This window comes from Prionailurus bengalensis, chromosome B4 (genome assembly GCF_016509475.1).
Source record: "Prionailurus bengalensis isolate Pbe53 chromosome B4, Fcat_Pben_1.1_paternal_pri, whole genome shotgun sequence".
NCBI lineage: Eukaryota > Metazoa > Chordata > Mammalia > Carnivora > Felidae > Prionailurus > Prionailurus bengalensis.
Window position 1 is genome coordinate 82,960,948 of NC_057358.1, and position 25,488 is coordinate 82,986,435.

A 25,488-nucleotide genomic window follows, 5' to 3' on the forward strand; every position below is an offset into this window, starting at 1 on the left:
GGGGGTCACCTGGATGGCTCAGGTCATGATCTCACGGTTCTTGGGTTCGAGGCCCACATCAGACTCTGTTGACAGCTTGGAGCCTGATTTCAGATTCTTTGTCTCCCTCTCTCTGTTCCTCCCCCACTCACACACTCTCAAAAATAAATAAAATTTTTTAATGAAAAGAAAAAAAAAATCCCCATCAAACAGAAGAAACTAAAACTAGCCCAAACTAAATTGGTAGATAAAACCTTCATGCAATTATAACAACTAATTGCCTTCCTTCCCTTCCTTGGAGGGAACTTCACAGTATAAAGTTGAGGTGGCTCAGTCAGTTAAGCATCCGGCTTTGGCTCAGGTCATGATCTCATGGCTCACAAATTGGAGCCCCACATCAGGCTCTGTGCTGACAGCTGAGAGCCCGGAGCCTGCTTCAGATTCTGGATTCTCAGTCTCCCTCTCTCTCTCTCCCCCTCCCCTGCTTGTGCTCTCTCAAAAATCAATGGATTATTCTTTTTTTTTTTTTTTTTAGAAAGTTGAATATAAGCACCTTTATCACATGTCAAAATGGACAAAAACTATGGGAACAGATGCCAAATTTAAAAACTCACTCAAGTGATCCTCTCCCCAATAATTTTCTTTAAAGCAATACTAACTACAATTCAGATGAGATAATAATATTTCTCATGTTTTGACCTATTGATTCACCTTTCAGCCAGAAATACTGGAGTTAGAGGGATCAGATGCCATCCATAAGGCTTGGTACCTGACTGAGCAAAAGGGATTAATGAAACACTTGAATAGGTTCAAGTGTTTGAACACAAAATAAATTTAATTAAATTTAGAAAATCTTACGAGACAGGACACAGTCAGAAACCCATCAAGCTATACTTTATTTCTATAGCTCAATGGCTGGCAATAAAACCACCAGAACCCTTAATGAATCTTTAACTTCTAGAACTGATACACAAAATGTTTTGCAAGAGAACTACACTAAAAATAGAAAGGTTTAACTTCAAAAAAATTTCCCCCTGAAGCTAAAAACTACACTCTACTTATCAATCACACTAATACCTTTGGCATACTCCAGACAAATGCGACCAAGTTTAAAACAATAATTTAAAAGGACTAGAGTTACCTACCTGGCTTAGTCCATTAAGCATCTGACTCAACTTCAGGGTTGCAAGTTCAAGCCCCATGTTGGGCTCCACACTGGGCATAGAGCCTACTTAAAGATAATAAAAACTGCATTCCCTTAACAGGACCAGAACCCATGTTATACTTCTATAATATAATAAAATAGAGTTGAATTTCAAGTGTTATGACCAGACCTCCTGGAAAGTAGATGATTTTTCTAGCTGTACCATTTCAAGAAAATGGTTGTGAATATCACTCTGAAGTCATATACTCAACAGGGGAAGGAAAAAATGTTTTCCCTTCTAAATCACCATAATGTCCCATGCAAACCTATTATGGCACACTTCCTATTTATCAAGATTTTGTTGTTTGTGCTCTTGTCTAGCCTGTGACTCCCTGAGCACAGCAAGTACCTGAAGGATTGTCTTTGTATCCCCAGCACTTAAAACTCTCTGTAACACAGGTCCTTAATGTAAGACAAAAAGTACTGATACAGGAAGCATTTCTATGCTATGACAAATACACAGAAGTTAGAGGGAATAAAAACTGCCAAATGCAGAAGCTCAAAGATTTACAGGAGGACAACACATTTAGTTTTATTTCAATCAAATCACAACACTTTCTTTTCCAATTGCTGCAAAGTGCATCTACAATTTGCTATTACAGATCCACTTTTAAAAGGTTTCCTGCGACATTACAGCAAGCCTCTTTTTTTCCAAACAGAGGAATATTCCCAATTCTTCCTCAAATAAAAATAAAAACTCCATTCCAGTAAATGGTAATACATGAAATTACAGTAAACCAGACACTTAAAAGGACAGCCAAAAAGTCTTCCAACAGTTTATTAGAAAGAATGTAGGTAGACATTAAAAAAAAAAAATCCCCACTGTCATGAACATAAATTGAGGTTTTCAGCCTGGGACAAGCTGAATCAAAAAAAGAAATAAAAAATCCAATAGTGTATTAACATTTTTTTCACTCATTTGCCATACTGACAGTGCAAATACAATTTGGTCTAAATGTACAGACTCTCAAGCAACAATGTACAGCCTTTCTTCGTCCTCCATGCTAAGAGATGTAAAAGTTTAAGGGTCAAACAATACCAAATGTACAGGCTTCAAAACCATCTAAGTTAGGGCATTCACTAGTTTTAGCTAAGATACATCTGGAACACTGACAAGTGATCACTTACAATAATGTGAAGTAAATTTTTTGAAAAATAAAACTTTAGTGGAATAATCCTGGAGGATATACCAGAAGAACAACAAGTTACCAGTTTAAGGTATCAACCAATTTGTTTCATCAGCCACTTTTGAGTCCATGTTCTAAAGTCTAAAATTTAGTTCTTTCTTCTAAGCCAAGAGTTTCCTATCATGTCAGTATCTATGTTATGAAGTAAAGGAGACTGAGGTGAAATGTTTTTATTTATCACAACTGCTGTATCAATTGTCTAGGACCTCAACAGCATCATGGAAGTCTGGGAAAAGTTCATGCATAAGGTTATTGCCTTAGCTGACTTAAAACTGCCCCATACAATGGTACATATCAACCCTTAGTGAAGCCTTAAAAAAACAAACAGGTTGAAAAATGGGTTAAAGGAGGCAAATACAGCATCTGCCTTTAGAGCTATCAACTCAGGAATTCTCTCAATTATGAAATCTTGCAGAGAAGTTATTTTTCTTTCTCAAAATCCGGTGATGACAACATTCCTTACTCCAGATCTGGCATTTCTGAAAGATTTTAAAAAGATTAGTATGAAGTACAAGGGAACAATCAACTTCAAAGTCTTATTAAAAAAAAAAAAAGCAGTCAACAGAGTTAATACTTTCCTAGGGAATTGACTTTTTATTATTTTTTGCCTTTTCTAAATGTAAATCTCAAAGCATTCAAATTTCTGCTTTGGCTATTATAGGCCATGAAAAAATAATTTTTCTCTCAAGAATTATAAAGAAGTTAATGTCTCTATTTTCAGAGTTTTGTCTTTGATGTGAAATATCACTGTAAAACATACTTTTTACAAAGATACTTACTTTCATCATCACTGTCTTGTGAATCCTGCAGAAGAAGAATTTTGAAAGTTACCAAGTTGATCAAACATTCCTCTGCTAAGTGAACAGTTTGCCTTAAAAAGCTGAAGCACTGTACTTTTACTAAAGTAGCAAAGATATGTGGTTATATCAAGCTTATGAATTTAATCACTGGACTTAAGAATAGGTTCACTGAAGATGAACAGATGTACAGCTGAGGATCTATCTTCCTGTAAGATGTGTGCCTTTTGGTGGGAATTGGTGCTCATCCTTTAAATCCCTTCCTGTCGGGTAGACTGAATTTTAGTATAAAATGAATTTCACTTCTCTCTTGGCATTCAGTGTAACAGGGAAATAGCTCACTGCGAAGACCACTGGACTGATAGAAGACAAAGAACTCCAAACCTAGCTGCTGAATTGTCTAAACATTTTTCAAACTATACTCAACAACTTTCTTGAAGATGTTAGCAGGATGCCAGAGCGGAATGTTGAGAAGAGTGATCCAGTTTATCCTTCTTATAGATTCACAATGTCCATCTATTTACTCTAGTTTCTGACCAATTCTGCTGCAAAACCTGTTTAACTCTGTCAAAATAATCCCTAAATTAATTCTTAATTGAATAAGGTATACGATGCAATGATTCTCTTGAAATCTGGTCCCTTAAGAATGGCCCATGGGACACCAGTTTCCTGGTAGGTACCTATCCTTCAAAAACTAGCACATTTTAAAATCTGCTTTTCCCTGTATTTCTGAGAGAGGGGGGGGGGGAAAAAAACCAACCCAACAAGAAGTGGCAAAAAAGCAATCCTAAATCTATATAAAACAACCTATAAATACATTGTTTCTTACTATGTAAGTAAACAGAGAAAAGAATTTATAGACTTACATCATCTGCTCCATCTACTTCTGGTAAATCTACATCCTCATCACCACCCATGTTGTTCATCATCTATTTGAAGTGTAAAAATTAGTTTTAAAAATGATGTTAAATTAAGCCCTAATTATTAGGTTGCAAGCTCCAGAATAAACCTTAAGTCTGTCATAGATTTCCACCAATAAAAAAAGCAAAACAAATGTTAAGTACCTTCCTTTCCGGAAAAAGTAAATTATAAAATCCTGACAACTTGTAGGGAAGTTAAGACTAAGTTCTCACTGAAGAAAAGTGAAATTATTAAAACTTATCCAGCAAGTTATTTATGTATGATATAGAAATTAAACACCGAAATCCTAAATAGTGCTTACCTCTGGTGCCTAAGGAAAAGAATGGGATTCATTTGTAGTTCTAAAGCTTTGTATCTTAAGCTAAGTGGCATGTGTATTATGGTATTCTCACTACAGTTTTAAATATTGTGAAGAACCAATAAATGATTTAAAATAAAGTCCTTCAGGATGATTAGGTTGTATAAAAGACCTGAATACTGAACCAAAGACTAAACAGCAATAAAAGTTAAAAACAGAAAAGAAACATGATTCTTGAAATAAAAGATACATACTATGGAGAAAATACACTTGCATATGTAAGTACTCTTGTAGACATACAAAACATTGGGACTAATAACAACATACTTACATGAAGTACTAATTTCCTATTTAGTTGTTTCTGATCATAAAGTAAGCAGTGTATTATTTAAAAAAGTACATATAACCCAAAACTAAACTATTAACAGATGGGGAGGGACTTATCTTCCCAAGCTACAACTTTTCTATAAATCTCCTAAAATTAAAAAATTCAATAACCATATACAACTTTATACACAAAATTTACAACTTTATACACAAAATTTAGAACTTCTAAAATCTACGCTTACCTGCACTTTACAGTTAAAAGGTGCCTTTAAAAGATCCCTAATCACCAAATTGCTCAGTGTAAAAGTTCTGGGCAATCTAGTCTTAAATAATATGAGTAACTATTAAAGAGTCTCCCTACGTCTGATAGCACTGTTGAACACTTTGGTTAAGTTTCTTTGAGCAAGAAAAATGCTCAAAATGTGCCAAATACAATATTAGGTGTTGAAGATACAATGGCAATAGAAATAGGATGAACTAATAAATACATTCAAGAGCTATTCAAGAGGTTAAAAAAAAAAAAAAAAAAAAAAAAAAAAGATGGCCGCTAATGTTATACTGGAAACAGGCAGTAAAAGAATAGTGTTAAGCTGTGACATGCACAGCTGGGCAAAATGGCGGCACCAATTACTACAGGTAAGAAATGGGAATAGCACAGCTGAAAAGAATTGCCCCATCTTCTTTTTCCTCTTTAATTTGAAATCAAGGTGCCAGAACCATGTAAGATGTTAAGTAGTTGCAAACATGACACTAGATATTTACTCCTATTTTAGCTCTTAGTTTTCAAAGAAACATAACAAAATCTAGTCAATTAAAACCTGACTTCACAAGGTTTATTCTATCCAAAGGGAAATCAATGATTTTGCCCCTTTAGCCTTCGGCAATATGTATTTAAATTCTTTCCTTGATTGTGCTAACTAAAACATCTTTACACACCACTTATCATGCACATCTCACTACCATTTTTGTGTTTAAAGGTTTATATTCATATTACATGGCTCCAAAATGCAAACCAATCCACGCTCCTAAAAAAATCAGTTTAGAATAGAAACTAGCTATATTGCATGGATTGTAGTTTATTTTTTGTCTTTATACATCAACTTTAGAACTTACCACTAATTTTTTAAAAAATTATACGATGTTAAACTTCAGGATTAAATGACCATTTTTAAGATCTTACTTGGTTTTGCTGCAGAATGACCTTGAAAGTAAAATAATGCAGGTCTTAAAATACCACTAGGGGCTTTAAAACCAAATTAAATTCACACAGAAATGTACAGAGAGGGAGGTGGAAAATGCCATTTACAAGAACTTACCTCAGAGAAACGATCAAAATTAGACATGTCTTCATCTGAATCATCCTCCCAGTCTTTCCAATTATTGAAGTCCACACTAAGCCAGTTAAGCTACAGATCAATACAAACATCACCCTATGATTAGCTTAACTTACACTTATTGGTATGTACCTTAAGACTTCATTGCTTGAACTGTGGGTTCGTATTAGTGAGGCATGGAACTAACACACACACACAAAAGAACAGACTAGCAAAATCAAAAGTCAAATGCAGTACTAGCAAAAATAGTTTCACGAAGCTTCTTTCACAATTGTTAAACAATCCTAACCGTTAGCAACAAAAACAAAACTCATTGGTAGGAACTATTCTCAGGCACAATGGACTTTTTTTTGTAGCACCAAGTATGCTCCTCTGTGATATGTAACTTTTAGATTCTAGGCAAAATCTGCCTCTTGAATTCAGCAAAAGTTCTGCATCTAGGGACTGACCTTCTTCTGACCATACTTGGTTTTAAGTTAAAACTAAAAAACACCAAGGAAAAAAACCTGTAAGAATACAAGACTTTAATAACACTTAACTATGAAATAAAAACATAATATTCCTCATAGAAAACAAATGTGTCTTTTATTACTTAAAAATGTTAAACTCCCCCAAGAAAAGAAACATACCTTTGCCCTTTCTTTTGTTAACCTTGGCCATGACTGGCCAGATTCGCCTTTTCGTAAACAACATAAAATTGATCTGTCCGTTCTTTTATGCTTGGAATCCTAAAAACAAAAACAGAAGCACTATCACACCACTTATCTCTCCAGTATCACTACAGAATAGAAAAGTAGCTTGTCATTCCTCAACTCTAATTTTTTTCTCTACATTTTCTCTAAAGGCAAAGAAACATCCCCTAGCTTACTCAACATTTCATTAGCTATCCAAATTGCAAAAAAATTTTCCCTCCCTGCACACGGTGAATAAAATAAAGCCTTAAAAAAAATCAAGTAAAAAAATTTTTTTGACTAAATATGGTACATTCACAGAATAGTTTAAAAATTCTAAAAGACTAGACTAAGACAAGCCTAAAGAACAGTGACAGCAAGAACAAAAGGGGGCTGCAGAAAAGTAGTTCAAAGGGGAAATATTGCGAAAATATAAATCTCTAGATAGCCTCTGAACTGTTAAGAAAAACAATTACTGGTTACTGCTAAAAAGAGTACTTGATGTATGTCCATTTCTTCATGATTGAAACTGGAATTAAAGCCTTAAGACTACTTACATTTGGATCAATACAGTGAAAAAGATCAATTTCATTTAAATGTTTAAAATTATCGCTTCCTCCAAGACAACTGTGTAAAAAAAAAAAAAAAAAAAAATGAACCTCTTCAAAGAGATAAAGATTAGTAATAACTTCAGTGAAAACAAAACAAGCAAGCCAAAGTTACTTGGTTGTCTGAAATAAGCTTCTTACCCAATGATGTAAAATGGTAATTTACCTGAATGTAAGTTTGGATTTTTCAAAATTTACATTAACATCTTTACTGTCTTCAACACAAAATTCAATGAAGACGTAGTCCCTTCGATCGTACCATTTTGCAGAAGCAGGCTGCCTACAAAGAGATAAAATTAGACAAAGTTAAGCTGGAATTCATTAACTATTTACATAACCTCCAAAATTTTGGTATATAAGTAACATTTCTCTTTCCCATTAGAAGACGGATTATTTGGAAACAGCTTATTATAATTTCAAACAGAAACTACATCCTTAGGGGCAAGTGAGTGGCTCAGTAGGTTAAACATCTGACTTCAGTTCAGGTCATGATCTCACGGTACCTAAGTCGGAGTCCCACATCAGGCTCTGCACTGACAGTGTGGAGCTGCCTGGGGATTCTTTCTCCCTCTCTGCCCCTCTCCCACTTTCACAGGGGATCATGCTCTTTCTCAAAATAAATAAATAAACTTAAAAAACACCTACATCTTTACTCTTAACAACTGCATTCCAAGTTAAAACACAACTATAACTGATTTCACAATATGAAGGAATTAAAAAATGAATCAATGCTCAACAGGGCTAACCATTAGGTAGCCCTGTCAAAATTTATGTGCTACTCCTTTAGAGCCTGGCTACTAAATGTCAATGTCACAGAATTAAAAAATCAGACAGAACTGATCCACCGTCAATTGAAATATTGACATACATATTCAACATTTTTACTTACAATGTTACAATGCCAGCAACTTGCATGGCAGTGGCTGGGTGGGTAAAACTGATAGTGTTTGTCTCCAGAAAGTTCTCATCTGTAGCTTATTTCTGACTATACCAAACAACCATTTTTTTGAGGAACAAATTTTCTTAAACAACTTTTATGATTCTAAATAATGATACTTAAGAATCAAGCTTCTTTACAGCCTCATCTTCTAATCTACAAATGTATTGGATATATACTATACTAGAAGAAGCCTGGAGCATTTGCTTCCTCATTATTCTTCTGCTGTCTCCTGCAATGTACCTGTCCTTTTCATGGTGTCAGCTGCTTAGAACTCTATCCATCCATTAAAATTATGTTTTAGAATAGGCTTAAAAAACTGCTAGAAGCAAATGCAGTCAAATATAGTTGATTAATAGGAGATAAAGACTGTATGTGGTAAATACTTTTCTTTCAAATTGTTCTTTGTATGGGGCACTTGGGTGGCTCAGTCGGTTAGGCGTCCCAACTCTTAGTTTTGGTTCAGGTCATGATCTCACAGTTCATGAATTTCAGCCCCATGTCAGCGTACTGCGCTGACAGTATGGAGCCCACCTGGAATTCTCTCTCTCTCTCTCTCTCTCTCTCTCCCCCGCCCCCCCTTCCCCACTCGTGTTCGCTGTCTCAAAATAAATAAAACTTAAAAAAAATAAAGTTGTTCTTTGTAATCTTTAGACAAATATCTTTATATGTGTAAAAATTCCTAGAATTCACACACAGATCCCAACTACATTTGCCTCTACAGAATGAACCAGAAAGACAATGAGGGCAAGGAAGCAGAACCACATAATTCTCCATGGTTTCACTTATTTTCTTAAAGCAAGCATGTTCTGCTTTGATAATCTAAAAACTGAAGTATTTGGCTATACCAGAATTCTTTGTATTTTTTTGAACTGTTCTATAAACCTAAGATACAAGTTAAAAACTATTAATCATGAAAAAAAAAATTATTAATCATGGTTATGTTCAGACACTACTCATAAATCAACTCAAATGAAAGGAACTGTTTTGTTTCCAAATGCTGAAATTCCCAACCCTAAGGAGTAGCAGTTTAAAGTCCCTCCAATAAATAAAAAGTTGCAACCAACTGCTCATCAACATTTTTACACAACTGTTAAATCTGACTAGTCACATTCCACTTTGGGATATTGGTATCAGATCTGAAGTAGGTTATAGTCATTACGGATGGAAGTTTTCAAAGTCCAAAAATACCAGCAAATCAGCAAGAGTAAAGCTATTTCTTTAGGCATCTATCAACAGATTAAAAACAAAAACCAGATTTTTACATGCCTTAGAAGAAAAGTCTAACCAAACTTCTGTTGGACTAAGGAATCACAACTTCTAGTATTATGTTAATATGGCTAACAAATTGAGAGTTTTATGAATAGGTGACAATACACCCCACACATTATTATTAGCTCATTTTCTTTCCAAAACAGTGTTCTGTGATTAACATTTAAAAAAAATATGTATTTGAGTGTGAGCAGGAAAGGGGCAGAGAGAGAGAGGGACAGAGTTCTGAAACAGGCTCTGCAAGGACAGCAGAGAGCCCGATGTGGGGCTCGAACTCATGAACCATGAGATCATGACATGAGCTGAAGTCAGACACTCAACCAACTGAGCCACCCAGGCACCCCAACATGCTGTCTTTAACTGAAAATATTTACTAACTTAATAGATAAATTTTTAAATGACTAGGTTCACAGATTTTATTAAATAATCTCTACATCCAACATGGGACTCAAACTTACAACCCAAGATCAAGAGTTGCACGCACACTCTACCAACTGAGCCAGCCAAGCATCTCTAAGTTCAGATTTTCAAACTGAAGTGACCATACAGTATGTTTAAAAAGCGCTAATGAAAATCATCCAGAGCAATGAACACCACAGTGCCAAAATACTATTTCCAACTAAAGGAAACAGATTTCCTATACAGAAATGACTGACCTCAGGCGTAAGATGGGATGAGGTTGGGACATCTTGGGCAAACGAAGCTATTAAAAACTATGAGGTCAGTTATGGGGCACCTGGGTGGTTCAGTTAGCGGAGCATCCAACTCTTGATTTTGGCTCAGGTCATGACCTCATAGTTCATGGGATTGAGCCCTGAATTGGGCTCCACGCTGACAGCAAGGAGCGTGTTTAGGTTTCTCTCTCTGCCCCTCCCCAACTCGCTTGCGGGCTCTTGGAGGGTGGGGGAGAGCAAAACAAAACTATGAGGTCAGAACCAGAGGCAATAATAAGGGTCTCCCTGCATTGGCCAATGAGAATTCTAGGTTACCAGAAGATGCTACAGATCCAACTCTCTACAAATTGGCTGTTAACAGAAAAAGAATTAGGCATTTTTCCTTCTTTCTCTTTATGAAACTTTATTCATGGTAACTGGATAGATATATCTGTTCAGAGAAGTAAACTTCTTTATAAAATTTCAGCTTTGGAATGGAATACAGTTGGGGGGGGGGCATGTGTCACCATTTTGCAACCTTTAAACTGATTTGGCAATGATCAACGGATGAAACCATTAAAATGATTAGATTAGGGGCACTTGGGTGGCTCAGATGGTTGAGCGTCTGACTTCAGTTCATAATCTCACGTTGAGTTCAAGCCCCACGTCAGGCTCTGTCCTGACAGCTCAGAGCCTGGAGCCTGCTTTAGATTCTGTGTCTCCCTCTCTCTGCCCCTCCCCCACACACACTCTGTCTCAAAAAGTAAAAACATTAAAAATTTTTTTTAAAGATTAGATTAATAGTTAATAAAGAATTTACAATTAATAGTTAATAAAGAATTCAGCATCACTAAAAGTGGGACAACCAGACCTACAACCTCCTAATCTGATGCAACATGATATACTCCATAGAAAACTTAATTCCAGTCTATAAGAAGAGAAAAAAAAATTTTTTTTAATGATACAATGAGGAAGGGAGAAATCCAGAATACTGTTAAATCAATGCTATAAAGAAGAGAAGGGACTGCTCTAGATTAAAAGAAACCAAAGAGTTATCAAACACGTAGAGGGACACCTGAGTAGTTGTTCAGTCAGTTAAGCATGACTCTTGATTTCAGCTCAGGTCATGCATGATCTCACAGTTCATGAGATGGAGCCCCAAATCAGGCTCTGCACGGACAGCGAGGGGCTTACTTGGGATTCTCTCTCTGCCCCTCCCCAAGTTGCACTCACTCTCTCAAAAATAAACAAACATTAAACAAAACATATCCAATTTATGCACCTGGTCTCCAACCCCCCCACCCCCAGCCCAACCTAAACATAAAAAGAGATTACTGAAACTGTGACCACCTAAATACAGACAGGGTATTAGATAGTAGAGAATATGAAAATCATTGTTAGTTTTTTTAGGCATGAAAGGCATTGTTTTTACGGGGGGGTGGGGGGGAGAGTCCATTCAAGATGAAAACTTAAGTATATGGGGTTTGCTTTAAAAGACTTCAGGAGGGACGCCTGCATGGCTCAGTTGATTAAGTATCGTGATCTCAGGTAATGATCTCACGCTGTCATGGGATCTGTGTCTGGCTCCATACTGGCAGTGTGGAGGCTGCCTGGGATTCTCAGTCTCCTCCTCTTTTTGCCCCTCCCCTGCTCACACTGTCTCTCGTGCTGTCTCAAAAATAAACTTGAAAAGAAGAAGAAAAAAAAAAAAAAGACTCCAGGAAAAGGAAAAGAGGATAAATAAAGCAATGTGGCAAAGGCCTACTAAGCACTTAATGGATGACAGGTAGATGGGGATTATATTCATTATGCCTTTTTTTTTTTAAAGGTTTATTCATTTTTTGAGACAGAGAGACAAAACATGATTGGGGGAGAGGCAGACAGAAGGACCCACAGAATCTGAAGCAGGTTCCAGGCTCTGAGCTGCCAGCACAGAGTCCAATGTGGGGCTCGAACTCACGAAACATGAGATCATGACCTGAGCCAAAGTCAGACACTTAACCAACTGAGCCACCCAGGCACCCCTCTTCATTATACTTAAAAAAAAAAAAAAAAAAAAAAAGTTAGACCTTCCCTATGACCCAGCAGTAGCACTGCTAGGAATTTACCCAAGGGATACAGGAGTACTGATGCATAGGGGCACTTGTACCCCAATGTTTATAGCAGCACTCTCAACAATAGCCAAATTATGGAAAGAGCCTAAATGTCCATCAACTGATGAATGGATAAAGAAATTGTGGTTTACATACACAATGGAATACTATGTGGCAATGAGAAAGAATGAAATATGGCCTTTTGTAGCAACATGGATGGAACTGGAAGTGAAATAAGTCATACAGAGAAAGACAGATACCATATGTTTTCACTCATATGTGGATCCTGAGAAACTTAACAGAAGTCCATGGGGGAGTGGAAGAAAAAAAAAAAAGGTTAGAGAGGGAGAGAGCCAAAGCCCAAGAGACTCTTAAAAAACTGAGAACAAACTGAGGGTTGATGGGGGGTGGGAGGGAGGAGAGGGTGGGTGATGGGTATTGAGGAGGGCACCTTTTGGGATGAGCATTGGGTGTTGTATGGAAACCAATGACAATAAATTTCATAGGAAAAAAAGTTATTAAATGATTCTAGCAGGGACTAGTTTCTTTTTTTTTTTTTGTAATTTTTTTTTCAACGTTTATTTATTTTTGGGACAGAGAGAGACAGAGCATGAACGGGGGAGGGGCAGAGAGAGGGGGAGACACAGAATCAGAAACAGGCTCCAGGCTCTGAGCCATCAGCCCAGAGCCTGACGCGGGGCTCGAACTCACGGACCGCGAGATCGTGACCTGGCTGAAGTCAGACGCTCAACCGACTGCGCCACTCAGGCGCCCCAAGGGACTAGTTTCTTTTTAAGTGTAACCCAGTCTAACTTTGAAATTGTGTTATACTTAGTTAATGGGAGGATTCTTTTCCCAAAACAGTTTACAAATAGTATTTCAATAAACTCTAGACAAGCACACTAATGGTGACATGGTTATTACAATGGCTGTATAAAAAACCAAGTAGTACACTACTCTTTAATTTGTTCATACTGAAGACACTGGAACCAGAGATCTTTTTCTTTTCCTCAAATTCACATTAAGAATTCAGAATGTGAGTAATATGTTTGGAAAGATAATCTTTAAAATGAAATCTTAAGGTGGGCCATAAATTTAACATGACTGGTGTCCTTACAAAAGATTAGGACACAGAAGAAAGAGCTTGTGAAGACGCAGGAGAAGAGGCCCAGTCATCCCATTTCTGGTACTTTGTTATGGCAGCTCTAGCAAGCTAATACAATCATTTTCCAAATAACAAAATTAAATGATCATTTAAACCAGGGGTTGGCACAGAAGCCAAAAATGGTTTTTATATTTTTAAAGAGTTATAAAAACAAGCATGTAGGACAGAGATATTTGTGGTCTGCAAAGCTTAGCATTTACTAGGTAATCCTGATTTCAACTATCAAAAATACAAGAGGGGACCCTACACGTAACCTAAAACCAGTAAAAAAACACATATATTCACTCAACTGGAAGAGAGCTTGATTTTGAAATCCTGCTCGTCTTCTGTGAAACTCACATCCCTTTTTTTCTAGTAACCAAAAGAGGAGCAGGTTTAGCTTGAACACTAGCTCATAAACTAATTATATTGGATTTATCTCTAGCCTTATACTAACATTGACAAAACTTGTAACCACTGTCCAAGTCTGTCAGTTCACCTTAATAGTAAATACCTATAGGGGCGCCTGGGTGGCGCAGTCGGTTAAGCGTCCGACTTCAGCCAGGTCACGATCACGCGGTCCATGAGTTCGAGCCCCGCGTCAGGCTCTGGGCTGATGGCTCAGAGCCTGGAGCCTGTTTCCGATTCTGTGTCTCCCTCTCTCTCTGCCCCTCCCCCGTTCATGCTCTGTTTCTCTCTGTCCCAAAAATAAATAAATGTTGAAAAAAAAAATTAAAAAAAAAAATAGTAAATACCTATGGATGTAAAAACTTTTTTCACTTCTGCATATGTTATGTAAATAATCCCCTACTTAAAACAAAACAAAACCAACCCCCTCCCCAACATATGGGACATTCCTCAAGGTTCCAGTTTCAGCCCCACATCTGGCTCTCTGCTGTCAGTGCGGAACCCACTTGGAATCCTCTTCCTCTCTCTGCCCCTACCCCACTTGCACTCTCTCAAAAATAAACATTAAAAAAAAAATTGGTTAAAACATATAGACAAATGTACTGAAGAAAATAGCAATAACGACAATTTTTTTTTAAAAAAGTTCTACTTCTGTAAAAGTATTTAAGGAACTGAAAAATGTGATACAAAGATGCTAATTAACAATAACCTTTATGATAAAATAGGCAATATATATTATTTTTTGGGAGAAAACGTGCACGGGCGTGTGCACAGGGGAGAGACACAAAGAGAAGGGGACAGAGAATCTGAAGTTGGCTCTGTGCTAAAAGCAGAGAGTCCAATGTGGGGCTCAAACTTACGAACTATGAGATCATGACTGGAGCCAAAGTTGTACCCTTTAACCAACTGAGCCACCCAGGAGCCCCAGTAGGCAAAAATATTTTTAATCTGTTTTATCTTTAATTAATGGTCTCATTAAGAAATCAATCAAACAGTGGGTGCCTGTCAGCCCAGAGCCTGCTTCGGATTCTCTCCCTGCCCCTCAAAATAAATAAACTTATTTTAAAAAACTGTTGGAGAGGAGGTAGGACAGAATCAGTTAAAGGGGAACCTAATGGCAATTACCTACAATTAAGAAAGATAGTGTATCCAAAACATAACCAATAAACGATTCCCAAAATAAATATTCCCAAAATAAAGGACTCACAAGTCAAATGTACTTGGAGAATATATACTGATTTAGTAGTACTTCTTTTCCAGGTTTCCCAAAATACAGCAAAGCCTCAATTAACAGAATATAAAATCAGATAGTTGATTTATAAGTAGCTCTCATCAGCTTTATCTTTCAACTACTGATCACTGATCTACTTTCTAATCTATAGCAGATACAGTTGAATTTGGTTCAAATGTGACAGAGCAGAACACAGGACTACTAGTAAAAGACTCCTTTTATGCTCAACTCTCACCATCAAGCACCTCATGTAGGGGGGTTACATGAAGAGTTTGATGGTGAAGGCTGGGTCTGAGAGAAAGAGGCTGCCTGGGATTCTCTCTCCTCTGCCCCTCCTCCACTTGTGCAGGAGATGAGCTGCTTCCTTGAAACTTAAAAAAATGGCCTCATGTAGACAAGTCTAACAGCTAAAATACATTTAGAGTTTGAATGTTATTCAATAAATAAATATGTATTAAGCATGGGGCTAGGAATTGTTCTGGAGACAGAGCAATGAGCAAAATAGACAAAGCTTACATTCGAGTTAGATGAAATTTAGTCCAAAAATCTCCTAAGAAATATGGGGGTAAAGGGATCGGATCCGTTACTAGTGGCCTTTATTAATGTGTAAACAGGCAATATATCATAAGACAAGGTTCTCAAAAACCAAGCAAACAAACAAAAAAAGATAACATTTTCTGGTTATCAGCACAGCTGAGCTTTAAAAAACAACACAGGAGTAGGGACCCTCTACACAGTTGAAAATCCAAGAACTTATGACCCCTAAAACTTAGCTACTGTTGATCAGACCCTCACAAGTAACATACTTTGCATGTTATATATATTATACACTGTATTCTTACAAAGAAGCTAGAGAAAAAACAATGTTAAGAAAAATCACAAGATCTCTATCTGCTCCTCCCCTGCTTGCTCTGTCTCTCAAAAATAATAAACATTAGGGCACCTGGGTGGCTCAGTTAAGTGTCCAACTTCGACTCAGGTCATGATCTCACAGTCGTGGGTTTGAGCCCTGTCAGGCTCTGTGCTGACAGCTCAGAGCCTGAAGCTTGCTTCAGATTCTCTGTCTCCCTCTCTTTCTGCCCCTCCCCCACTCATGCTCTTGTCTCTCTCTCTCTCTCTCTCTCTCAAAATAAATATTAAAAAAAATAATAAACATTAAAAAAACTTTAAAAAAAACGGGGCGCCTGGGTGGCTCAGTTGGTTAAGTGGCCAACTTCAGCTCAGTTCATGATCTCATGGACTGTGAGTTCGAGCCCCACGCCGGGCTCTGTGCTGACAGCTCAGAGCCTGGAGCCTGCTTCAGATTCTGTCTCCCTTTCTCTCTCTGCCCCTGCCCTGCTCACACTCTCTCTCAAAAATAAACATTAATATTTATGTGTGTGTCTGTGTATATGTGTGTGTGTGTGTGTGTGTGTGTGTGTATAATCTATATTTATGGGGTATCTGGGTGGCTCAATGGGTTAAGTGTCTGACTCTTGATTTCAGCTCAGGTCATGATCTCACAGTTCATGGGATCGAGCCCTGCACTGTCAGCATAGAGCCTGCTTAGGATTCTCTCTCTGCCCCTCCCTTGCATGTGCTCTCTCAAACTAAATAAACTTAAAAAAAAAAAAATACATTTACAGTACTGTACTTATTGTAAAAAAAAAAAATCTACCTAAGTGGACCCACAGAGTTCAAACCAGTGTTATTCAAGGATCAACTGTACTTAACTAATTAATGAGTTTCCTTACAAGTTTATTCTTTTTTTCCCTTTATAAATTTGTTAATGGAGCATGATTATTTGTCTGAATTAAAAGATCACTTTGAATTCTAAGATAAAACAACAGAAATCAAATAACTAGCTTTTTACTAGAGCTTAATAATCAAGTAAATATCTTCTAGGTTTAGGAGTAAACATATTTCTATTAATAGGAAGTTTCTTAAAGACTAGATTCACTCATTTTTTTAATACATCTCTAAGTATCTTTAAATATCAAGAAAGATTACAGATGAAAACATTAAAATCAAGAAAAAAGTCAGCAATAAAAAGACGTTATAAAATTCAGAATTACTGATTTTCTAAAACTAAGTTTTAAACTTAGCTTAAACTAGTCTATCATTTGCAAAAGGGAATCAAGACAGTGGTAAATCTTTTTCACTTTGTAGTAAGTGAGGAATGATATGGAAACATGAAATTCTGTTATACAAAGGGAAAAAAGTAGTTCCAGGTTCATAGACGGAGCAGTTTTTCCTCCCTCAAAAGCCCTGTCTACAAATGTCTAAAACCAGTCTCTTACACACATATTCTTTCCTCAAAGAAACCCCAAGATCTGCTTCTCATACTTTCAGATCATCTGTACATCAGTTGTACCACCACGTAAAACTTTCTGGAAAGGTGATCTGAATACACATGCTACTCCTGTGGCTTCCAAATTATGTGCCAAGGTGCATCAGGGCACCATGCGAAACTTAAGAGGGCTGCTGAAAGATCTTTTAAGTTTGAGAAAAATTTAGTGATACTCAATCTCATTCAAGACACCAAGTGGTTCAGTTTCAAGGTAGACTGCACTACATCCCTCTCCATTAACCTTCATCTTTGCACAGTTGTATTTCTGGTGGTTGCTATAATTTAATAAAGGGGGGGGGGGCCTACAAAAAAAAAGCAGTGGGAAACAGAAATTGAAATTGAAATGGAAGTATCCAATCTGACTTCAAGGTATAAGTTATGCAGTGCCGGGGCACATTGAGTGGCTCAATCAGTTGAGCATCTGACATCAGCTCAAGGCATAATCTCAAGGTCTGGAAGTTTGAGCCCCACATCAGGCTCGCTGCTGTCAATGCATGAAGCCTGCTTTGAATCCTCTGTCCCTCTCTCCTTCTGCCCCTGCCCCGCTCGCTCATGCTCTGTCTCAAAAATAGACATTGGGGGGGAAAAAAGGTACACATGCCCAAAACACATACATATTCCATTACTAAATGGTGATTATAAAAGAAGCTACTTATTTCAACTTTCCTGGATTAGTTTTTGAAAGACTACTAACTAGGCTGTTAGGCAAATTACTTAAGTTGTTTGGACCTAGCTACCTAATAAACAGAACTGTTATTCCTTTTGGCCAGCAACACCATAAACACACACACACACCCTACTAAGACAAAAAAGGGGCAAACCAAGAACACTTGTGAAACCTCTATACTAGTTCCTTTATTTGGTAATTCCTACTCTAAAACAAAAAAGTGAGGGGTGGCTCAGTGGGTTCAGTCCAACTATTGACATTGGCTCAGGTCATGATGTCACAGTTCTGGAGTTTGAACCCCATGTTGTGCTCTGTGCTAACAGTGTGGAGCCCGCTGGGCATTCTCTCTCTCAAAATAAAAAATAAACTTGGGGTACCTGGGTGGCTCAGTCAGTTAAGTGACTTCGGCTCAGATCATGATCTCATGGTTGAGTTCGAGCCCCACGTGGGCTCTGTGCTGACAGCTCAGAGCCTGGAGCCTGCTTCAGATTCATATTCTCTCTTTCTCTTTCTCTCTCTCTCTCTGGAGCCTGTTTCAGATTCTGTGTCTCCCTCCCTCCCTCTCTCTCTCTGCCCCTCCCAGGCTCATGCTCCGTCTCCCTCTCTCAAAAAATGAACATTAAAAAAAATTTTTTTAAGAAAAATAAATATATAACTTAAAAAATTAAAACAAAAAAATGAAAGAAAGCTGTTCTTAAAGACAGGATTTCCCCTGATAAACTTAGTGCCTTTCTTCCATCCAACTCCAACCTTCGTACATCCCTACTTCTGTGCACACATCACTTTAAACATCCTCAAAGCAAACACAACAATTTTTCTTCATACAAATAAAATTCAAACAAGGTCAATGTCTCACTGCCTCCGTCACAAATTTCAGAGCCTTGGGGCTCCACAACCATATGTCAAGAAGTGACACAGGTTTAACAAACAATTTAGACGATATTAACAAAACTACAGAGATATAGTTATTTCTTTGGAAATTAAAAGTTTCACCTGGAAAATTATTCTCCCTTTTTGTAAAGTGGAAAAAATAAGGCTTCTGTCAGAAATCCTGAGTTCCAATCCTATTTGGGACAGTTCCTCATACTAATTAGCACTGTGTGAATTAGTATTTGAAAAACTAGATCCTGGAACTTAATACATATTAAAAATTTTAAGAACACCTGTAAGTGACTTAGATCCTTTCAATACACAAAGATAATTAAAATGCTGAGTTAGAAAGGGCCCAAAGAAAACACTTTATAGCAATAAAGTATGACAACATGTGAAGATTAACTACTGCACAGAAAATCCCTAATAGCACATTTGACTTTGGACTACAATATGAAGGAGTTCATACTACTGCTCAAGGTAATATTTAAAGTAATTGGTGGGGCGCCTGGGTGGCTCAGTCGGTTAAGCGTCGGACTTGGGCTCAGGTCATGATCTTGCGGTCCCTGAGTTCGATCCCCGCATTGGGCTCTGTGCTGACCGCTCAGAGCCTGGAGCCTGTTTCAGATTCTGTGTCTCCCTCTCTCTCTGACCCTCCCCCGTTCATGCTCTGCCTCTCTGTCTCAAAAATAAACGTTAAAAAAAAAAATTAAAGTAACTGGCATTTTCCTGAAAAACCAGAAGTTCAAAGGTGTCCTGGTGAAGCAGAGAAGTCACCTCAATTTAAAATCTATCAGTGCCAATCTACAGAGTAAATACAAAGTTTACTACAACACACATTGCATTTCCGTAATAAAATACACTAGGTGCAACAATCTTCAATTTAAGAACTCTGATAAAGTATTGTAAAAATTTAAGGGCTAGAGACTAATTCTGAATAGTTCATATCACAAAAGTATTTTTTCCTGAAAAGTGACAATCACTACCACCTAAGACCTCAAAATGATAATAGCTTCAAGATTTTAAAACAGAAAATACAATTAAACATGGGAATCTTAATTAACAGTACATACTGGTCTGCACTGATTTATCCCTTCCAGTTTCTACTGCTTTCTAGTTAAAGTCTAACTAAGCACAGAAAAAAAAAAGAAAAGAAAAGAAAAAGAAAATCCAGTTGCTAGGTTACAGTGGTTAAGAAATCAACACTGAACAAAAACCATCATCAGTTACTCTTCCTTAACTACAGAAATTAACCATACAGCATATGCTCACTATTACCATTTATGTTGGAAGCTAAAGAAAGACTAATGATTTTGTTTTTAGGACTCAATTCTATAAAGTTGAATGATAGCAAAGTAGTCAAGATTTCAACCAATGTTAGAGACAGTCACAATATGTTTCTGGACAATTTATTAATTTAAGTATAAGACCACTGAAAGAACGACTTCAAATAGCTCAAAACTGAATAAAACAGGGACTCCTGGCTGGCTCTGTTGGAGGAGCATGGGACTCTTTGATATCCGAGTCCTGAGTTCGAGCCCCACGTTGGGTGTTAGAGATTACTAAAAAAGAAGAACAAAAAACTTAAATAAAAACAAAAACCTTTCCTTTAAAAAGCATTTTACTTTCTATCTATGGTTACTGAGTTCAAATTAGAATTAGAACTACAATAGCTTAAAAAAAAAAAAAAAAAAGCAGTAACAATTAACTAGCATACCTCCCTTCTCCCCCACCCTAGTTTGAAGGAGAGAGGTCTTAAAATCTCAGCCTTCTCGAAAATCAGGTTGAGTTTTTATGTAAACTATTAGACTAAACCTTAAAAACCTGATCGAAAAAAATGTACCTAGACAAACACTACTAAAGAGTATTCAAATGAGAAAAAAAACAAACAAACCAAAAACAGACCTTAAAACTCTTAAAATATCCAGAAGTAAAAGTCTCTCTCCACATCTAAAATAATGTTTATATCATGTTCAGAACATGCGAATGAATGACTCTTGATCTCGGGGTGTTGAGTTCAGGCCCCAAGCTGGGGGGTAGAAATTACTTCAACAAATACATAAACTTAAAAAAAAATTTTTTAAATGTTTATATCAAACATCAACAAATGGATCCTTATCAATAAGCCAGGTTCTTCCCAGGACTGGAAGACCCATTGAAGGGTTTTTCTAACTCATATAACAGATTCATAATACTCCTATTGAAAACAGTAAGTTTGTTGAATACAATTAGTTCAACAAGATCTCCTAAATTTGCAAGATGGCATTTATTTTAAAAAGGAGATTTATGTGGTCTCTTCAAAACACTCAGGTTGAAAGCATTCTTGTAACTTAGACTGCTTTTTGGAATACTGTTACACTTTCCATCTGAGGTTTCAATTTATTTACTTAACGTCTCTATTTAACTATTTCATGTGACCTCCCAAAAGTATATTTCAAATTATTTTAAACATATTTCTTAGTGAAAAGGTATTTTATTTGGCTACATTAGTCTATTAACAGTTGGCAGCTTACCTAAGCATTTATTTCCTCAGTGAGTTTCAAAATATAAAAGGCACCTTAAGACTAACAATCCTGCTACATTTTTTGGAATAAAGCCTTTCCAGAGAAAAGTGAAAGCTATTTTACATAGATTAAGATATTATATTGAATACCAATGGGGAGGGGCAACCCTTCCAAAATTCTACATGTCCCCTTTACACAGTAATACTGTGTTCCAGAGGCTTGCTCTCCATCATTAACCAACAGCAGTGTATCCTTTAACCCAATAGAATCATCATCAGTATCATTAAGTAACCCTTTGAAAGTGCGTTACTTTTCACAGGAATTAAACTTGTTACCTTTCAGTCACTCTCTGTACGTATCTTTCAAGGAGCAGTTAGTACCAAAAATAAAATAAAATAAAATAAAATAAAATAAAATAAAATCCTATAAAACCGATAGTTCTCACATCTGGAGAGACAGAGTTTTTCCTGAAAAGAATGTAAGCCCTGAAAATGGGAGTGCCAAAAATTTTATTAGGTTTAAAAAAAAAAATCACTAAGGTTTTTCTTTACCATCATCAAACTAAAATTCTTAAAAAAAAAAAAAAATCCTTGTCACCTCAACGTAAATAAATGTAAGCTCTTAAAGGCAACAAAAAGGCAACTACATGCCTATTTCAATCTTAATTAAAATAGGATAATGCAACCTTGCCTCAAGTTTAATGTAGAACACTGAAAACGTCCACAAGTATCTTTGCACTCGACACGTGCGGAACGACCTGCTCAATGCTAACTCCTCGCGCCATGGACAAGGGTGAGTTTTGGCAAGCTTCCCCCCTTTCAAGAGATTGGGAGTTAGGAGGCCTGGAAACGTCCATACCCAAGAAATCACGACCCCGGAAAGGAAAATAAGTTGTGGGGACGGTGTGACCTCCCCGCAGTTGCCTAGCAGTACTGTCGCTCACGGCGGAAGGCCGCGTGGTGCTCTGCGGGGAGCACCGCCAGCCTTCTGGTAGCACCCACCACAGGTGCACTTGGCCCAGGGCCTGGTCCCAACATCACCGAGGGGCAGAACCAGACTGCCCCAAAAGCGAAGTGGCTATCCAAGAGGCCCCGCGCCTTCAGAAAGCCCGCACGGCAGAAAACTCACAGAAGAGTAAGGCCTAAGGCTAAGTTACGGAGTTAGAGTAACCGGGACTGGCAAAGGAGGAAAAGTGGGATTTCCGGCGCGGGGAAGGCGAGGAACCGTTCCGAGGTGGGGAAAGCGGACATCTGGAGGAAAAATGTCCTCCACCCGCCAACGGTAACCGGAACAAGGATACTGGACCTCCCACCACAAGAAAGAACGACTGCCGCCACAGAAGGGAGAAAGCCGAGGGGGTCGAAAGCGGAGGGTTGGGGGGGGGGGGGCTTCCCGGCAGCCCCCTGCGCGGCCTCGGCCTCCCTCCGGGGCGACCTTCCTTCGGCGGGGTGTCGCACTCACATCGTGAACGGGGCAGGGGGGACGGGCGAACGGGTGGGCGGGCCTCTCCGGCGGCAGCTGCTGGGCAATCGACTCTACTCCGGTGGCGACTCCGGCGTTTTCTTCCCGGTCGCGGCCTCTTCTCGCTTCCCTCAGGCGACGGTGGCGGCGGGCTCGACCTGGGTCCCCAGAATGCACCGCGCCGAGAGAGCGGCTCCTCCGATCGGGGAGAAGAGGAAAGTGTAGGAAAAGGGGCGCGAGGACGGAAAATGAACGTGCGTGCGTGCGAGCGAGGGGTGGTGAGGCCGGGCGGCGGCTGGTGACGCAGCAAAATGCCCGGGCCCTGCCGCCGCGCGTGCGCACTCTTTGTTTTCGGGCTCCTGCGCGGTTTTCTAGAGATATCTACGGAAAGGGCGGGGCCTCCCAGCTCCTTCGCGATCCTTCCTAGCTCTGGCCCCGCCCTGCGTCTGCTCCCTTCGGTCCGGCGGGTTCCCGCCTCTCCTCCCGCGCTCCCCCCTCGCGTTAGAAAACCGTTGGCCGCCCTAACCGCCTGGCCACGCGCGTTGGGCGATCTCCGGGAGAAACGGCTGTGTTGACAGCAGGAGGAAGGCCGAAGCGGAGGGAGGCCAAGTCGGGAGACTTGAAAAGTGAAACAGATTGGTTACTCTTGAGGGAGTAAGCCAGTCCACTGAGGAAACATTCTCTCGCAAAAAAGATATGAAAAGCCTGTGCTCGTGATATTTGCGGGAAAAGGCTAACTTCAGAATCGAGAGCGGGGTGCACCTGGCCATTTTTCTCTGCTTCCCCAGGGGTTGGAGACTCTTATCCAGGGGCAGCGGAAATCTGAGGTCTTGGTTGAGGAGAAACGTTTGTCGTTTGGGGAGGGCATTTGCCCTTGTTTTGAGATAATTAGGCCTATAGGTGAGACAGGGGGGTTTTGTCAGTGGAGAGTCGAAGTTTGTGGAAATGGGGAGATGAGATGACACTCCTTGTCTTCAGGCACATCATTAGGGGGAGAAGGTTACCCATCTGTTTTCAACCATTATCTCTTGAACTGCCGCTTTGTCCCTTGAACGTGGTTGGGCTGTAATGAGGGATAGTAACCAAGAGAATGAAAACAGTACTTACTGCCTATTCTAGAAGGCCACTTAACAGTGGAGTAAGGGACAAATACATCAGTGCACTGCTAGTTGGAATACAAAGGAAGTTTAAGTGTCAAGACATTTTGGAAAATACCGGCTTAGTAGCATTAAGGACTTGGTGGTCTATGCTGTGCATGGCAGGGTTGGGGAACTATAGACATTGGACACTGCTCAAATCTCAAATCTCGTTTAAGAGGGTTGTTAAATCCCAGCTCTAAAGTACTGTGATTTTTAAGAAGTCTACTGCCTGTTGGGAAAGCAAAATACACAAGTCAAGATTATTGAGTGCTATAATGGAAGTACAAAAAGTAATGGGAGCATAGAAGGAGGAGAGGTCGATATTGACTGGAAGTATTAGGACAGGCCTTGTTAAGAAAAATTAATCCCAGGGGCGCCTGGGTGGCTCAGTCGGTTGAGCATCCGACTTCCGCTCAGGTCATGATCTCACAGTCTGTGAGTTCAAGCCGGGCATCAGGCTCTGTGCTGACAGCTCAGAGCCTGGAGCCTGTTTTGGATTCTGTGTCTCCCTCTCTCTCTCTCTCTCTCTGCCCCTCCCCCACTCGTGCTCTGTCTTTCTCTCTGTCAAAAATAAATAAACATTAAAAAAAAAAAATCAGAAGCAGGCTCCAGGCTCTGAGCTGTCAGCACAGAACCCATGGGGGACTTGAACTCATGAACAATGAGATCATAACCTGAGCCAAAGTCGAACACTTAACCAACTGAGCCACCCAGGCACCCCAAAGTTTCCCACTCCTCTATCCCTAGGACCCTTCCTTTTCTTTATGCACTAGGATAGCTGTTGGAGTTCCAGCCATCACATTCCTGTTCCGGTCAGCAGGATGGAGGATTGAAGGAAAAGAGAAAAAAACAAGACATTTTCTTAGCTTTTGCACTCTTAAATCAGTCTGCCAAAAGTGTTACAACATTTCTACTTTCACCTCATTGACAACTCATGTGACCATATCCATCTGCAAAGGAGACTTGGAGAATGGGAGTGTTTAATCCAGGTGATTAGTGCCAGGCTAAAATCAGAGATAGTGTGACTTAGGAAGATGAAGAAATGTTAAGATAGGTGGCTAACAGTCTCTACTTCAGACAGGTTCACATATTATACCATTTTTGAGAAGGTGGGGGAAAAGTGCAATTCTCAGAAACTTACCAAATTGGTTGCAAGGATGGTTGGAAAAGGGGTAAAAAGAGAATGAGAATAGCTGGTGAGGATGACAGTAGGGTTAATACTTCTTCGAGAATAACTTTTTATATAGAACCATAGTAGTGCTTCACATGCTTTACATTCACAAAAGATTCAAACCAATAAGAAAGCGGAGGGAACTCAAAATGGGCTGCATACAGTAGCACGTGAACCTAACTATATTAAGCACACTGAAATGGTGAAGATGAGAAGAACTACCCTAAGTAACTTTGGAAAGCAGCATCTTGTCTGGATACTGCAAGGTTAAAGACAAAAATAA

At 38.8% G+C, this 25,488-nt stretch overlaps 1 protein-coding gene across 2 annotated transcripts; it reads right to left on the minus strand.

Annotated features, from left to right (window-relative positions):
- Nucleotides 1–1,689: 1,689 nt before the first annotated feature.
- Nucleotides 1,690–23,295, minus strand: PTGES3 (prostaglandin E synthase 3). Of its 2 annotated transcripts, XM_043564487.1 has the most exons (8): nucleotides 22,896–23,295; nucleotides 7,493–7,606; nucleotides 7,276–7,345; nucleotides 6,677–6,775; nucleotides 6,030–6,119; nucleotides 4,034–4,096; nucleotides 3,150–3,174; nucleotides 1,690–2,849 (listed from the first exon to the last, which is right to left on the minus strand). In XM_043564487.1, coding segments are annotated over exons 1-8 (483 nt in total). In that variant the 5' UTR covers nucleotides 22,898–23,295; the 3' UTR covers nucleotides 1,690–2,829. The 2 variants fall into 2 exon arrangements, with proteins under 2 accessions (XP_043420422.1, XP_043420424.1); XM_043564489.1 differs by lacking the exon at nucleotides 4,034–4,096 and having other exon boundaries at nucleotides 22,896–23,234.
- Between the last annotated feature and the right edge of the window lie 2,193 nt (nucleotides 23,296–25,488).

What these genes read in the sequence shown, in the direction of transcription:
- PTGES3 (XM_043564487.1), bottom strand. An exon ending in AAGTAGATGGAGCAGATGAT is followed by an intron (nt 3,175 to 4,033) that starts GTAAGTCTATAA and finishes CTTCTTCTGCAG; the next exon opens with GATTCACAAGACAGTGATGA. An exon ending in ACAAGACAGTGATGATGAAA is followed by an intron (nt 2,850 to 3,149) that starts GTAAGTATCTTT and finishes AAAATCTTTCAG; the next exon opens with AAATGCCAGATCTGGAGTAA.